Source organism: Parasteatoda tepidariorum, chromosome 12 (genome assembly GCF_982258835.1).
Source record: "Parasteatoda tepidariorum strain Cologne lab strain chromosome 12, Ptep-v5.0, whole genome shotgun sequence".
In the NCBI taxonomy this organism is placed as follows: Eukaryota; Metazoa; Arthropoda; class Arachnida; order Araneae; family Theridiidae; genus Parasteatoda; species Parasteatoda tepidariorum.
Window position 1 is genome coordinate 19,150,140 of NC_141766.1, and position 18,667 is coordinate 19,168,806.

Genomic DNA, 18,667 nt, shown 5'->3' on the forward strand with positions numbered 1-18,667 from the left:
ACTAATATTTTTACATATCTTGATGTTTATGCCTTTAAAAATGTCAACAATTAACTTTTTTAACAATTTTATATCAATATTTTACTAAAAACATGATTATTGAACTGAATTCCTATCGCTGCACAAAGTAGCCCCATTTGGGGGCTACTTTGTGCAAGGTATGTTTTGACTTATTATTCGTAAATATTACATACAAATAATGCCAATATTGATCAAATTCACTCGTCTGAGTCCAGTTATGAATATAATATCGATAAATTTTACTAAAGTTTGAATTAACATAGTTTTTTTACTTGCCATAGTTCAAAAACTGCGAAATCCTGCACAAAGTAGCCCCGAATGACGGTACTACTTATTGATATGTATTCGCGAAATTACTTAACTTTGGGGTTCATCGTTAGTTCTAGTACATTTTGACCGTCAAAGAGAAAGAAAATAGCCTCTTCTCGAAGATTCTTGAATGACCGTTAACCTTTGTTGTTCAGTTGAAGTATTTATTTTTTTAACAGTTAGTATGAACGTAGTAGAAAATTGCCCGATTTTTTTAAAAAAAAATATGGCTCTTAAAACAATTAAGAGTTAAATAATATTACTTACACGGAGATTTGTTAATTGTTTGTGCATGGACGATCCCAGCAATAAACATTGCTGTGTACAGAATCTGTAACAGAAAAGTGAGTATTAACATTCACTGTAAACATTTCACTTTGTAATTCATGATTATAATATCAAACATGTGAAACACTTAGAAAATATTAATTAACGTGAAGTATAACAAAACAGCAAGAGAATTTCAGTGAATTGTCAGTAAATATCTAGCACTCCAATATCTTTTTAGCCCAGAGTCCCCATTTAAAGATGGTTATCCCATCGATCAATACTTACCCATAGCCTCTAAAAATAAAACATTCAGAAAATACAACTTATAAACGTCCAAGCGGCACAGAAAAATGGGACCTACGACGGCCCATACGGTACCTATATGGGTTTTTAGGGTTCTTATGGGCCCTATAAACCCCATCACTAGTCCACATCCAATCCATGTTGTCAATGTGATGGAATTCCGTGCTCCACTTAAAATTCTTATTGTTTTCTCTTTTCTATCTTTCTTTTTTACTAAATAAACGTATTTCGAGCATATTGACCCAAGATAAAATTCAAATCCTCAACAGAAAGCAATTTATGTTTCTTTCTAAACACATGAAAAATTCACATAGTATTAAATGGATAACCCATGCAGATCTCATGTCGGTTAACCAATATGCTGAATAACCCATGTGGGTTACTCATTAACACCCATCTATTAGTCTTGCAACTGGGCAACTCATAAAATTTTTTATGGGTTGCCCGTTTCAACTCATATGGATATTTTTAACACGGAAGCCCATATAAATTTATATGGGTAGCAGGTCCCCTGAATGTAAACAATAACAACAAACATTGAGAATAAAAGAATTATAAGTTGAGAAAATCATTGACAAAGACTTTTATTTTACCTAATCTGAAAAACCTGCCTAAATTGTAATATAAAAGAATTAAAATCAATATTTAGATTGATATGAACTGAATAGTTATAATATAGCAAAATATACGGATATTTAAGTATTAAGAGTACCGCGTGTTTAAAAAACCCAATTGATATATAATATAAATCATAATTATAGTATGAATAAATGTCTCCAATGACAAAAATGAAACTTGGTTCAGGTTTTCGGCAGTTTTTGTTAGATTTCGATACTATTTTACACTTTTCGATTGTTTTTTGACAGGCCTTGTCAGAAACCAGTTTTTGAACTCAAAAACCATCCCCACAGAGAACACTATTCACATTTCTTCGTTTAGTTTAGGCAATAGGCCTTCCTTGCAGTAATTTATTTTATTATAAAAATAATTTTGATCTCTAGAAAAATTAAACAATTTCGTTATAAAACTATTCTAAATTTTATTTAAATGTCTTTTTATTTTATCTTAATTTATCTATTTTATTTCAGTGTAAAGTTGTGTCTAAGAATATTGTCCCACAGAAATATTTTTCATAGCTTTTCTATTAGATTTAATGTTCCTGAACTTGTTGGTCAATTTAGGGGAAGGAGTCCGCCATCGGCACATTGCCTTCACCTTAACAGCATTTTGTAGGTAAAAATATTAATTAATAATTCTGGAAATGACCTATAAATAATATTTCAAATATTAAAAATTAATTATTCTAATTAGCTTTAAAATTAGTTCTTAATCTTTGTGCTAGTTATTTTTTTGTAATTCCAAATCTTGTCCATTTCTAGTTCATTTTAATTGTGACAGTCATTTTTCAATAACATAAAACGTGCTAAATAGACATGAAGTTTGAAACAACTAATTAGCTTAATGAGCTGTATCTTTAATCTTTCATAAAAAATCATACCGAATTTACGATTGTATGTAAAAATAGAATTATTGCTCAGTTAATAAAATAAAGCATTATGCAATAATATTAATAAAATTTAACACTGTTTAGTTATTTAAACTGCCGACCTGATGGCCGAGTGGTTAGCGTGCCTCACTGTGGAGCAGCTGGTCGCGGGTTCGAATCCTGCTCAGGGCATGGATGGTTCCTTCTCTCTGTGTTCTTCGTCCTTTCTCCTTTGTGTGTGATTGTGTGACTGTGACCCGCCCTATAACAGCCCCTCCTAGAAGAACGAAGGCCTCAGCACGGGTTAGCATAAATGAAAAATCCGATCCGTTAGTAGTCCAACGAAGTAGACCTGAATGGCTGCCACATTCTTCCATTAGCATTGGCGTCATTCATAGCTTTGATTTTGGCGAAATGGAATTCCGGTGACCATTACAGTCATTCCCTTTGGCGCCGGTTCTTCCACGTGTTGTGTTATTTTTAATTCGTTTTTGCGAAGTTACAAGTTTGATAGCTACTGTCGGATTACCAGCAAAGACGTTGGCTACAAGCACTCTCACGGAAGGATTTTATCATCACTAGGAATTCTCGAGAAAGTTTTTTCACTTATTGTTTATTTCTGTTGAAATCGGGGTTCGTAGATTTAAATCAACGATTTCTTTTTTCAAATAATCATTCATGTAGTTAAATCAAATTATATTAATTTTTTTGGAAAAAAAATATATTAAATTTAGAAGGCATTTTAAATGAGATTGTACAAATTTTTCATGATTTTCATAGTTTTAAAATTAATTTTAAATACATTTTTGTGTGAGAAAGTTTGACAAAATGTGAAAACATAATGCAGGCTATAAAACTCAAACAATATGAAACAGAAAATTTAAATCATTCAAAAAAACCATAAACCTCTGTTGCAACAGTCCTATAAGTGTTTTAATATTGTTTTTCCTAGAGTGATAATTTAAAATTTTAACTGAAATTAAAAGTTTTACTTAAATTTTAATTTGCATCTCTTACTTCATTGGGTATTGTGCATTAGTAGTCTTGAAAAAATCTTACTAATGAAAAAATATTTCGTGAAATCGAAAGTCACTGAAAAAATATTTTCTTGAAAGAAGTTTTTTAATGGAGCCTTTTCTGTTTATATATTTTTTTATTTAAATGCAGAAAATTCTCAAATAGAGATATCGAATTGCTCAATGATGTCGCCATGGGAATTGGCTGCGAGCATTTTCAAATTTGCGAGCATTCGCAAATTTTGCTTCGGCATATTTACTATTTTCTCTAATTTTATTTAGAAAACAATTATGAACGTCTCTCTAATTTCTTATTCGTTTAGAGTAATTAAATTATAAAGCTTCTAAGATTTGGGAACAATACATAAAAGAAAGCTTTTAATGTAATTCAAACATAATATAAAGAAATATTATGACTTAGAAATTGGGGTATTAAATAAATCTTAGGAGAAAAGAATGAAAAGATCGCTCGGAAAGCAGTGTGTCAGAAATTTTGGCGGTTAGCGAGCATAAAGCTCTTGTGATTGATTATAAAAGAAACATTAAGAACTTAGCGCCAATAGAAATTACTTCCCCATTAAATAGGTGGGAGACTTACAAAATCTCTTCGGTGCTAAGAGGTAAAAAGGTGAAAATTAATTCAAACTGAGAATTACAATAGTAACTTTAAAATAATCATTTTAATATGCTGGTTCTATTTATTGAATTATTATATATATTATCTGTAAAAATTAGACATAAAGTCATGCTTACCCTATCTGTATCTACTTTATTGTTGCTCACATTTTTAAGTTCAACAAATATAAACTAATTAAATAAAGCAAATTTCTTATTTATAATTAATTTTTATTCGTTTTTTAATATTTGTAACAACTGAAACTATATTTCAGTTTCAAAGCACAATTCCCAAAATACTTATTTCATTTTGATTCGGTGTACGACGAGATTGGTTGGTTACTAAATATGTTATTCGGCTTATTATGTCTTCTTTGAAAAATTATGTCTTCCACTTAGATGCGAATTAATTTCTTTATTTTTTTTACAGTTAATAGAAAATTTAAATTAATAATAAGAACAATTATTCGGAAAAATTGCGAACGTTGCAAAAGATGTAATGAGAAATTCTGGCGTTGTACGCATTGGAACAGATAAAAAAGTTTTAAGAAACCCAACAGATCACGTTGCATTTGTAATTGTTGGAACAAAAGAAAACATAAGAGGCGTCAGAATGTTAATGGACAACCATTTGAACCACATGAGATTAAAGTTTTTCGGAAAAAGGTCCTTGTAAAGGATAATCAACTTAGAAGCCAATATGAAAATTTGGAGATCATCGCCAAACTTCCAAAGTAGAAACTTCTCTGTAGATGTACTTATTAGACAAGTAATAATAGTCAAAGAAAAAATTAGGGATGCATGTCAGGCATTTTCTTAGCAAAACGGCAATCTTTTCAAATGTAACTAAAAAAGTCCATCTAGATAATTTTAATTTCAAAACTATAAAAAGTTATTTTAGTTCATTCATATGTATAAACAAAGGGCTAATACCTCAAGTAGACTTTTTAAAACGCATCAGTATTTATCGGTATATATTCCTAAGTTTATTCTTTTAACACGTTGAATGGCATGGGGGTTACCGGTGACCGTCACTGAGTTTGCACGTAGAACCACGGGGGTCACCGGTGAGCGGTGAAGCCAAGATTATTAGAAACACATAATTGGAATCAATTTTTAATGCTTTTAATATTTTTATATTATTATCGTTACTAAAAGGGTTTGAAGAAATTAATGCAATACACAGAGATGCCAACTTTCTCCGGACCGAAAATACATATTTTCGAGTGGTAGTTTATTAATGTGTAATTCTTGACTTAAAAAATTCAACTCTTATTAGGTTTTTATCCACCACTGTTTCTAAATAATTCGAAAGCTTATATAATTGGCCACTTTGTTATAGTTAAGTCGCGCTATACCGTTCAAAAAGTAAGCAAAATTAGTCAAATATTTACGAATTTTAGTTTGTAGGTGTTTACCGTTTTTTAAGTAATTATGACTCGTCCGGAGCAGTTGACATGTCTGAATACTTACTGAGAAAATCATTTTGGCCAGACGGGCAAGCCATTTAAAATTAGCGGGGCATTCAACGTGTTAATTAAAAAAAATGTTCCTAAATATTATGGAAAAGTATAATGAGGCCTGTTATCGTTACTAAAGTATGATGATTTTTTAGCAATTAAAATTTTATGCTTGTGCGCATTAAAAATGTTTTAAAGTTTTCTTCGCAGATAGTTTCGATAAAGAAAACAACTCTGTGGAAGAGAGGAATTAGTCTGTAGTAACATAACGAGCATATTTAAACAAAACAGAGCTCAGAGCAGATTTTCTTAAAAAATGTCTCGAGCTATAGTTAAATATCTTTTCGAGTTAAGCACGATCTATGATGTTTTCTTTTTCTTCTAATTTCCATTTAAAAAAATCTAGTTTGTTTTATTCCTTTTAAAAATTTGTGTATTAAGTTTTGAAATAATTTTTTAGAACTCACGTCGTATTTTCTGTTAGTTGTGACACTACAGGATGTTCCGTTAACTCTGTCCTAAAATTAATTGTTTTAAGAATTTTCGATAAAAAGGAATTGAGAAAATATTGACATTATTTACTGCTAACTAATATTTGAGCAAAGGGAAAACAGGACCCCAACTAAAATCTATCATTAGGAAAGAGAAACCAATAACATCGAATCCTGTTTGATTTTCAAAAGAAGGGCGAATACTGAAAAGGGAAATCTTCATGGTTCTTGACTGTTAGAAAACAAAAATCATTTAATTTTTTTAGCAGTTGGTAATTATTTAAAAAAAATATTCCAAGAAACAGGATTGGGGTTAATCCTTTTTAAAAGTTTTTTTCCGATCTCTTTAAGTACAACCTAACATTTTAATCAAAAGTTTGAATTATTTTTATTTAAAAGCTTTTTTTTGTTGTCAAAAATAAAAATTGCATTTTTTTTTTAAACAAAACACGCATAATTAAATTTTGCTGTAGAAAATATTACTTTGAAGATGATGCAATAATATTATTATTCTATTTCTACCTATTCGACCAATTTTGCTCAAATTTCATATTCTGCCCAGTAAAATTATATCATAAAATACATCATTTATAAAACTCACGTATCATAATTTTGTCGTAATAAAAATTTTGGGATTTTTAAAATTTTGGAATTTCGCTGCGATAACCACCGAAAAACAGGATCGAAAAACTACATTGATTTAGATTTGGCTATAGTGATTTAGATCTTGATTTTGGACTCTGATTTAGATTTTGGCTATATAGTGTATTATTTATGGATCGTACAGCCTCAAACGTCGTGCGTCCCACATCACGGTGGTTGCGGGGGTATTATTTACGCCTATGACGGAGGATGTGCTAGCATATATTTTCTGAGTTCATAACTATGGTTATATTTATGATCTTTAAAAATAAAAAGGTTTATTTGTGTGTAATAAAAATGATTTCCTTATCTATTGATCACCTAGTTCACAAAATTTAATACAAAAGCAATGTAAGTGATTCCATCCGGCATCATATATGTCAAACAATAAATTTAGAAAAAAGACAACAGTCATTAGTGAATTAATTCTTTTTTCTGTGTTGTAAAACAACGCTGTTTTAAGAAGTATATTTTAGAATTTCTACTTTTTTTCAAGTAGTAACAAAAGCTTACAATTTACATTCATTATAAAATAAAATTCTCTTTTTTAATAATTCAGCAATTTTTGAGCTGTAGTTTGTTGTTTTTGAGAAAGGGTTTGTCACGATATCACGTGAATTTCGAGGATATGCAAAATCTTTTTGATGAAACTGATTTCCATACACGAACATTCTCTGAGTTTTTCAACATAATTTTTTCTGATTTTGAAACCGTTGCACGATCGTCTGAATCGAAAAAAGCAGTCTAAAATAGGAAAAAAGCTATTAAATTATTTTTATCATAAATATTTTATAATACCCGTAGAACAAAACACAATCACAAACAAAAAATGTGTTATTTACTGAAAAAGCAGGCTGAACTTTTTATCAACGCAAACTAAGGGAAATAGCAAACGATAACATATTGAACATTTTAACAAAAAAAAAATGAATTTGTAACAAAATATTGTCTTTAATATTGCAAATGCATAAATATAATAAATAAAAATTGCTTTTATCGATTTTACTTGCTTAAATCGACTGTCTAAAAGCATTTAATTCAGTTCCAAATTTTTTGGAAACATTACCGAATTTAAAAATGTTGATCGCATGTGATAGTTTAAAATTGCATTGCCTTGTAGAGGAACGTTCGTGCAATGAAAAAAATAGCACCAAAAATGTTACTAATCTAAAGATAAAAATATTTATGCATTTGACTCGAAAATTTCATTTGTGTTAGGAAACACTATTACAACTAACCACAGAATCGAAAAACATCTGACTAAAAAATTATTAAAACTGTCTATAGAACAATGTCAACCCGAAATAAAAATTCGATTTTTTTCTACTTAAGAAGCAAGCTTTTTTTTAAAATATTAATATCAGGAACTAAGCGCTGTAACAGACGTAAGCATTTTTGGATATTTTAGAAACATTCTTTTTCTTTACTTTGCTAAAATAACGAGTTTACCGAATGCAAATATGCAACTAGATAAAAATTTGCTTTTTACTTGAACATATAGACTTTTTAAAAGCACGTATTTCAATTTCAGATTTTTTTAGAAACTTCGGTGAATTAAAAAAAGTTTTGCCATTTTTGATAGCTTTTCTGCATTGTTCTTGTTAAGAAAGGTAAATACAATAAAAAAAATTAGCTACGCAATTTTTGCTGAAAAATGCCAAAAATAAAAATTTAAAAATGTACTCCGGGCGTTTGACTCTAGTATTTCAAATGTGCCGGCTTTTGCATTCTTAAGCAGAGGTGCTAATTTTATTTATCTTGAAGTTAATAGAAAGAAATAGTTAGTCTATAATTGCTGTCCCACAAAACGGATAAATAGTTTCGTAAAAAACCTTCTAACGCTCATTAATAATTATTTTAATTCTTATTCGAAAAACTAATTCCAGATAGAAATGTTTGTAACCTGCAATCATTCTAAATAATACAGTTATTTCTCGTTCAACAATAAACTTATACTGCAAAAAATTATTTCAGAAAAAAAAAGTATTGCAGAAAAACCTCTGCTTTAAACAGAACAAGTTGAATTTTCTGTGTAAAACTTTAAGGAAAAATGAAATTACTTATTAAAAATATACTATTGAAGTAGCAATACTTGGTTGCCTAGCATATAACGCATGATAAGTAAAGTCCCTGGCCAATTTATTAGACGCGCTATTAGATTCTATGCAAAATCTTAATTATCAGGTCATACTATACAGCTTTACTATTTTGACGCAACTGAAACCGGTTTGCACTTATTAACGTTCGTGCATCGATTGGTTAAATTCGACGATATATAATATAAATTCGACGATATATTGTATGAATTAGAATATTTGTTATATCAGGTATTATATCAGTATATTATAATAATTAGACCAAATTATTGTTAGTTTTCTTATAATTACATGTGTTACACGAAATTATATGCATTAGTTTTATATTTAAACATACATGTAATGGGTTTTCATTCAGGAGACTTTTTATATACTTCCTATTTATATTTATTTTGAACGTATTGCATTACTATGTTAAACAATTCATACATGAACGTAAACAAGTGTAAACCGGTTACAGCCGAGTAAAAACAATAAAGCTGTATAGTATCAACTGATAATTAAGATTTTATATAGAATCTTATGGCGCGTTTAATAATTTGGCCAGAGACTGTTTTATTCAGGAGACTTTTTATATACTTCCTATTTGTATTTATTTTGAACGTATTGCATTACTATGTTAAACAATTCATACATGAACGTAAACAAGTGTAAACCGGTTACAGCCGAGTAAAAACAATAAAGCTGTATAGTATCAACTGATAATTAAGATTTTATATAGAATCTTATGGCGCGTTTAATAATTTGGCCAGAGACTGTTTTATTCAGGAGACTTTTTATATACTTCCTATTTGTATTTATTTTGAACGTATTGCATTACTATGTTAAACAATTCATACATGAACGTAAACAAGTGTAAACCGGTTACAGCTGAGTAAAAACAATAAAGCTGTATAGTATCAACTGATAATTAAGATTTTATATGGAATCTTATGGTGCGTTTAATAATTTGGCCAGAGACTGTTTTATTCAGGAGACTTTTTATATACTTCCTATTTGTATTTATTTTGAACGTATTGCATTACTATGTTAAACAATTCATACATGAACGTAAACAAGTGTAAACCGGTTACAGCCGAGTAAAAACAATAAAGCTGTATAGTATCAACTGATAATTAAGATTTTACATAGAATCCTATGGCGCGTTTAATAATTTGGCCAGAGACTGTTTTATTCAGGAGACTTTTTATATACTTCCTATTTGTATTTATTTTGAACGTATTGCATTACTATGTTAAACAATTCATACATGAACGTAAACAAGTGTAAACCGGTTACAGCCGAGTAAAAACAATAAAGCTGTATAGTATCAACTGATAATTAAGATTTTATATGGAATCTTATGGCGCGTTTAATAATTTGGCCAGAGACTGTTTTATTCAGGAGACTTTTTATATACTTCCTATTTGTATTTATTTTGAACGTATTGCATTACTATGTTAAACAATTCATACATGAACGTAAACAAGTGTAAACCGGTTACAGCCGAGTAAAAACAATAAAGCTGTATAGTATCAACTGATAATTAAGATTTTATATGGAATCTTATGGCGCGTTTAATAATTTGGCCAGAGACTGTTTTATTCAGGAGACTTTTTATATACTTCCTATTTGTATTTATTTTGAACGTATTGCATTACTATGTTAAACAATTCATACATGAACGTAAACAAGTGTAAACTGGTTACAGCCGAGTAAAAACAATAAAGCTGTATAGTATCAACTGATAATTAAGATTTTATATGGAATCTTATGGCGCGTTTAATAATTTGGCCAGAGACTGTTTTATTCAGGAGACTTTTTATATACTTCCTATTTGTATTTATTTTGAACGTATTGCATTACTATGTTAAACAATTCATACATGAACGTAAACAAGTGTAAACCGGTTACAGCCGAGTAAAAACAATAAAGCTGTATAGTATCAACTGATAATTAAGATTTTATATAGAATCTTATGGCGCGTTTAATAATTTGGCCAGAGACTGTATTTTATCCATTTTCTGTAAAATAATATTTAATTTTCTATCTCAATTGTTTTCAAACTTACTTAATTTCTAATAACAATAACAGCTCTTATACCCACATTTAAACTTTTATAAATTGACATTATATTAGCAATTATTAATCCAGAAAACAAATTGATATATTAATGTGTTAACGATAATAAGATAACGACAATCTAATCACCGACGGATTTCATTTTATTTTGTATTTATCCTTCGAAAATCAGACATTTTTTAACTATCTAGACCACTGCAAGAGTTTTAATAATTATAATAATGTGTTAGACAACAATTCAAGTGTTTCCTTAATTCGATTAGAAAATTTTCATGAATAATTAAAAGCGAATTGAATCTTTACAGTATTTAAAAAATGCAATCTTAATTCTAGTATCCAATTGCTGGAAAAATTTAGATTAAGTCGTTAATGTTGTTAAAAAGCTATTATTGAACTAACTTTGAAAATAATCGTAACTATCATGCCATTAAGATATTTAATTAAGAACTAAGTTGAGACAAAATGATTATCTGTATAAACTTTTAAATTTGAATAGGAAAATGAAATGCTCATTTACATTTCTAGTTAAGCAAGAATAGACTCGAAAATTATCTATTTACATATTTAATTAAAAGGTTAATGTTTTCAGAAATCATTTTCAATGCAAAAAACAAATAAAAGTAGCAGCTGTTTAATTTACTAGGAAGCATTTTAAAATATACTTCATAAAATTAAAAATTATTTCAAGCATACTTGAAACGGAAAGCAAATATTTATCTAAGTTTACTTTGCTTTTACATGATATGGATAAACATTTAGAAAGCTATTTATTTCTCTTAGAATGTGAGTTTATCAAATTAATACAATTAAATAAAATAATATTTAAACGATGAAAATAATTATGTGATTTTTATCGATAATTCCTTCTTAGATTATAAAGGTATTAACTTTAATTTATTTGATTCCTGCAAAAAAATATAGTGAATTATAGTTGTAGATTATTTTTATTCGAAAAATAATAATTTAATTATTAAACATTGCCCTTACAACAAATGCGATAGCTTTTTAAATTTGTTATTTTAAAAATGAAGTTTGAATATTCATTTAATTATAGAAAGGGAATTTAACTATAAGTCTTTTGTTCCTGCATTTGCTTAATCACCACCAAGTAAATTTTCTAGTTTTATACTATACAAATGTAAATCAAAAGTTTTACGTATGCTTTTAAAAGATGATCAAATATAACCTTCTGATTTAATTTGAAGATTACAGTTTTTATTTGAAGATTACAGTTTTTATTCTTAAAGCATTTAATTTTGATTATTTCGACTTAGAACATTAAATTTGGTGCGTTTTAAAAAATATCTGATGCATTATTTATTTTGTTGAATGAAATTTTTATTCATAATTTACTAAACATGTGTAATATTCTTCTTAAATAAGTAATTCTTTTTCTTTGATGTGTAGCTTAATTTACTTTTAACATGATCTAACAAAGTTATTTTTTATTGGTTGTTTGGCGAAAACTTGGTAACTCTTTTCTATTTTCCCCCAATAAATTCTTATACAGGTTTATTGTAGTTTTGTCTCGCACGTGGAATTGATTAATATATTTTTCAAGGGGCCGGTATAGCCAGGTTGGTAGGGCACTGGGCCCATGTCCAAGAGTTCGAGGGTTCGATCCCCGCCGGCCGAAGACTTCCCGTGTAGTAAATGGTGAGTGATGCACGTTAAATCTGTCGAGTCACAAAGTCCTCCATGCTCCCATAACAAATCAATACCTCTGGGGGTACTGATCCAGGAGTTTCCTTGTCTTCTGGATTGGTTCAAAATTGCAAGGCTACGGAGTTTAACATTAGTAGTCGTAAACACCAAATTAGGTCGGCTGTTCAACAACGGATATAAAGTATAAAAAATGAAATATATTTTTCAAGATGGTTCAGGAGATAGAGCCTTCGCCTTCCAATGAGGTGAACCGGGTACGAATCCCAGCAATAGCTGATCGATGCAAATTCCGCATCCGGCTTACACCGACCACAGTGCTGATGTAAAATTATCCTCAGTGGATAGACGGATCATGGGTTCGAGTCCCTTTGCCATCAGGCTAACCATGAGAGGATCTCGGTTTTCCTCTCCATGTAAAGCAAATGCTGGTTAGTTCCATCAAAAAGTCCTCCACGAAAGCAAATTTCTCCCAATACTTTATCCAGGAGTTCCTTTGTCGTCTGGATTGGGTTCAAAATTGCTACGCTACAGAGTTGAACATAAGTAGTCGTAAACCCAAAAAATTGGGTCGGCTGTTCAACGACAGTTATAAAATGAAATAAAAATATTATTTTTTTCAAAAATATTCTGTAAATATGCTAGAAATATTTTAGTATTAAATGTGAATACATAAAAATAATTTTATTGATATTAATAAAAATATTCACGAAATAAAAATAATCAAATAACATAAATAAAAATAAAAATAATCAACGACTGTTATAAAATGAAATAAAAAAATTATTTTTTTCAAAAATAATCTGTAAGTTTTCTAGAAATATCTTAATATTAAATGTGAATACATTAAAATAATTTTATTGATATTAATGAAAATATTCACTAAATAAAAATAATCAAATTATATAAATAAAAATAAAAATAAAGAGTAAAATAAAAAATAGAAATAAAAATAATCAACGACCGTTATAAAATGAAAAAAAAAATTATTTTTTTCAAAAATATTCTGTAAATATGCTAGAAATATCTTAGTATTAAATGCGAAAACATAAAAATAATTTTATTGATATTAATGAAAATATTCACTAAATAAAAATAATTTCTTACTGTCTTTCCATCATGAACCTACTTTTTAGTTGGGTCAAAAAAGTATATTCAGTGTGAAGAAGTTTTGAACTACCATCATCAAAAGTATGCAAAATCATATAATCTTTTGTCTCCACCATGGGCAAAAAATTGCAACTAAAAGTTTGTGACAAATATTTAATACATAACTCTAAGAAAGAGCAGATTTTCTTCAATGCCTTGCTTAATTATTTCTAATTCTTAACAATATTTGGTTGAATTACAGAAGTTAAGCCTTCGCAATAACACTGAATGTTGAAAACTAAAAGTGTAGATAAAATAAATGTATGCTTTATTTTAATGCAATCCAGATACAATATCCAATTTATTTGCACCAGATATAGTTTACAGATGCACATATTCAGCCAGTTTGATATAATTCTTTGTTAAATTGCGGTTACCTGTTTCACCAGTAAGGAGTTAAAATACACTTTTATAAAAGTTTAAAATCGCAAATTTTGCTACTTACTGTCTTCAAAGATATTTATTGAAAACCATATTTAGTATAACAGTTAAGAAATTGGGAATATTTCGCACAGATTAAATTAATTAATCTTACGGCAAACGATCGGATCAAATTGAATTGTCGATTAAAAATTCATGACAAGGTGGTTTTTAGCTGAGTAGACGAGAAACGTGAATAATGGCCAAAAATGGCTACTGTTTCGGTTTTGTAAGTGTGAACATTCCGCAGTGTCGAAATACGAAATGACACGAGAAAATACAAGTCTAACATTGATTCAGTGTCGAAAAACAAAAATGACTGAAGAAAACATGAGACAAACATTGATTCGGTATGAAAATGCAAAATAACAAATGAAAAAAAATTTTTTTTCGCTTTCTGTCATTTTATGTTTTGACACTGAGAAAGGTTATTTATAGAACTATAGTATGCCATTTTTGTGACATTATTTGTTCTTTATTCATACGTATATTTTTTTGCCTCAAGTGTTTATTGGAAACTTTTAATCTTAGCACAGAATACAACAGCTTTTGCAGATTGTTTTCCACCTCATTTATTTTATTAAGAACCAACGGCGAAAAAAATTACAAGTAGAAAAAAGTGACAACAAGTAAAAATTAAAGATGAAACAAAAGACGAGATTTTTTTTTACTCGTCAATAATGAAAAATAAGGAATAGTTTTTCATTTTTTTTAATCATCGTTTGTTTTATTTGCTTGCGAAGTGCCTCTGGATATAAATTTCATTTGAAGAAGCTTTAAATAGGGGTGAATCATACATTAAAACTATGTTCCTTAAAATTGAAAATGTTTTATTTTAATATTCTCACCCTTTCGTTCCTAGTTGGATTTAGTAAGCACCTGTTTTTCTCTTTTTGACAGTATAATGATATAAAATTCAAATTAAATTTAAACAACACGAAGTTTTTGCATATGACTTTATTCTATATAATTTCTGCAAATTGTACTTAATATATGTTAAAATAGGCTTAATTTTTACAATAACAACTGTCTGACTACGTTATTTGAAATTTAAAACATCCATTTCCAGCACCTTAGTAAAATCCGAAGATTTTTATTTTATTTTATATCCGTCTCTGAACAGCCGACCCAATTTTTGGGTTTACTACTACTAATGTTCAACTCCGTAGCCTTGCGATTTTGAACCAATCTAGAAGACAAGGAAACTCCTTGATCAGTACCCTCAGAGGTATTGATTTATTATAGGAGCATGGAGGACTGGAACGTACATTAGTCTCCATTTACAACACGGGGGAGTATTCCACCGGCGGGGATCGAACCCAAGAACTCTAGGACATGGGCTCAGGGGACATGGGCGTCGTCTAACAGTCGAAAACATGGCTGAAAGTTCAAATATTTAATGACACAAAGTACGTATATATGTAATTTGTGGCACGTTTGCCAAGAGTGCATACGATAATCATATTTCTATTTTTTAATTGAAATATACGTTTTTAAAGATAAGCTAATTTGTTCGACACAAATAAAAGAAAAATATACTTTTTTTAATGATTAATTACAGATTAACACTGATTAAGTTTAACTATCTGAGGTCAATTTTATAATGACGTGATTCTGTCAATATATATTGCTTGGAACATTTTTTTCATTTAATCTTTTATTATCAAAAAAGCATTCTCTATTCATAACTTAAATTATGTAGAATAAGCCACCAAAACTCTGACATTGTTTTGAATTAAAGTATTAACTCACATGGATTTATTATACTGCAAACCTATCCAGCGCATTCTGCTAAAACACATTGTAAATGCAATACATCTGAGTGGCAAAGGAATGTCTTATATTTAAAACAGCATTAGTCAATTTTTATTATTAATAATTAACTGTCATAATCACTTTTCCTTAAATTGTGTTAACTTTATCATTATGAATTTATTTTTAAAAAATGTGCACTTTCTTTTAATATTAAATTTTTGCAAAAATTGAAATCGAAAAATTGTTATTTAGTACAAGAAATATTCCCTAAATACTATTATGAAATTTATTTACAACACCATATAATGTTAGGAATTATTTGAACATGAAAACCGTTTTAAGGTTTCTCAACAATTTATTTAATGTAGGTAAAAATAAAATATCAGTCAGTTACAGTGTTATAATTGAACCATAATAATGAACAATTTTCCTTATTAAGTTGATATGTACCCTTATTTTCATGATTTTTAATAATTTTGCATCAAATTTTTCAGGATATAAATATATCTTTGTCAAAAATAAAGATATCGTTAGAACGTATTTGCTTGGTAGAGTAGAATATTTGAATAGGGACCATGGTTTAAATATATATATATATATATATATTTATTATTATGTTCACAGAAACAAGACTTGTAAAAATTTTTTTTTAAAGTTTCTTAAATAAACATTTGTCTCTAGTATAATTTACAAGCTAGAACAAACACTCGAATTGTAAATTAATTTACATAAAGTCACAATAATAACTAAAATTTCTTATGAGAAATCAAATTAGTATTTAAGTAATCAAAAAATTTGAAGGCTATCGAAATTCAACAAAGAATTACTGAGGAAGTTGAGCTGAAAACATTAAACCTGCTTGATTGCCGAAGAAAATAAAAAAGAAATTTTACTAAAACATTTAAGAAAAAGTGAAAATTTAGTTTGACGGATTCAGATTTTTGAACCCCAAAATAAAGGAGGTAAGGGAAATATGGCGCCTATAGTTTGGTCAGGAGAGCGATTCTAAGTTTTTACCCCTTCATGCTTATTTAACTTTTTACGTATATCGCCATATCCCGAGAACTTTTTAACCGAAGAGAACTTTTAACCACAATTTTTCTGTAAAGATAATTCCCTGCAAAAAACAACTTTCAGTAAATATTTGTTACTTTTTATTATTTTATGTCATAATAGTATAAAAAGTTTTGAATTGTAAGGTAAACAATTTTTTTATATAGCTTAAACGAACTGAATTTTACTTGCAAAATACAAAATTTGAGCTATATCGTTCGAATAGCTCCTGAGAAATCGAATTTTAAAAATACAACTTTTTTAAAATTCGATTGCTTAGGAACCAATTTCCCACAAACTTTGTACTTTGCCTTGTAAAATTACATTCCTTAAAATGATGTAAGAAAATTCATATATTACAATTAAAAAAAATTCCGATTATTATTAAATAAAATAAAAAAAAATAAACACTTACTAAAAGTTACTGTTTGCATCTTTGGACAAAAGATAATTGTGAACAAAAATTTTTCAATTCGCTTATAAAGTTCTCGAGATTTAGTGAAATTCACAAAGCGGTAAAATTAGCATTAAGAGATTTATACTTTGGATGGCTCTCCTGACTAAACTAATGGTAACATATTTCACAGATTGCAGTTATATTCTATATTTTAGAGATCAAAAATTTGAATCCATCGAAAAAAAGGTATGTCTCCATATAATATTAAATATTTCTTTTAAAATAATTTCTTCGTTAACTAAAATAATAGTATAAAAGTATTTGCATTTTTAAATCAATTATTTAATTTGTTTTATTAAGTTATTTATTGCATTTGCAATAAAAATCTCTTTTAATAATGAAAAATATGTTTTTTAAAACTATTTTTAGCACTATTTTAGATATTCCTAGATTTTATTAATCCTTCTGGATTTTTTTAGCTGCGTACGGAATTTACACAGCTCAGAGAGATAACAAAAGTACAAATGAATGACAGAATGGCTTTGTGAAATGCTATTGTTATTATTTTTTTTCCGTCTGAAACAGAGAACTATGGAATTTACACAGCTTATAGAGATAACAGAGGTACAAATAAATGACAGATGGCAGGCTTTGTGAAATGCTATTGTTATTATTTTTTTCCGTCTGAAACAGAGAACTATGGAATTTACACAGCTTATAGAGATAACAGAGGTACAAATGAATGACAGGTGGCAGGCTTCATTAAATGCTATTGCTATTTTTTCCCGTCTGCAACAGAGAACTATGTTCTCAGAAGACGAGCTACTGGTATATTTATCATATTTCAATGATTTTTTTTTGTATAAACATCAGTAAAAAAGGAAAATTCAGATTTCATTTCTGGCCTGATTAGTGACATGCAATTTTTCACAAGTAGACTGCTGAAATTTTACTCAATTTCAATGCATTACATAAAAATGAATAAAACTTGTGTAAAAAATTTTAGATTAAATAGGCTTTAATTTAAAAACTTTTGCAATGCCCCTCCCCCTATTTTATTTGTGAACTGAAGTTTCTATCATCAATAAATTAGTCTCTTGTTTGCGCAACTTTTGAAGTCCAAAAAAAATCTATATAAACTGCGAAACTAAAATTTTTTGATTTTGCATTTGCATTATTTTGATGAATTTTGTTTTTTCAGATTTCATCATTGCAAGAATAATATTGGAACTATAGTTCGTTCACCAGGAGTTGGCACTTGACTCCACCTCCTCGGACACAGAGTTCATTTCAGCGCAGGAGTAAGAAGAGAAACATCTCCGCTCTTGAAATTGAGACAACCCTTGATGTGCGCCAAACACAAACAGTGACTTCTTTTTCAGTGACTTACTTCGCTTTATCACCTGCTATTATACTTTTCGTTTCTCTAGCTAATTAAATATATATTTCAAATTTAAAAAC

The 18,667-nt window shown here is 28.7% G+C and overlaps 1 protein-coding gene across 1 annotated transcript in view; it reads right to left on the reverse strand.

Annotated features, from left to right (window-relative positions):
• LOC110283119 (uncharacterized) overlaps positions 1–18,667 on the reverse strand; it is a 320,471-nt gene that overhangs the window by 26,831 nt on the left and 274,973 nt on the right. Inside the window, exon 2 of the mRNA XM_071188214.2 lies at positions 598–661. Within this exon, the coding sequence (XP_071044315.1) occupies positions 598–661 (64 nt within the window). The remainder of the gene's footprint in view (positions 1–597; positions 662–18,667) is intronic.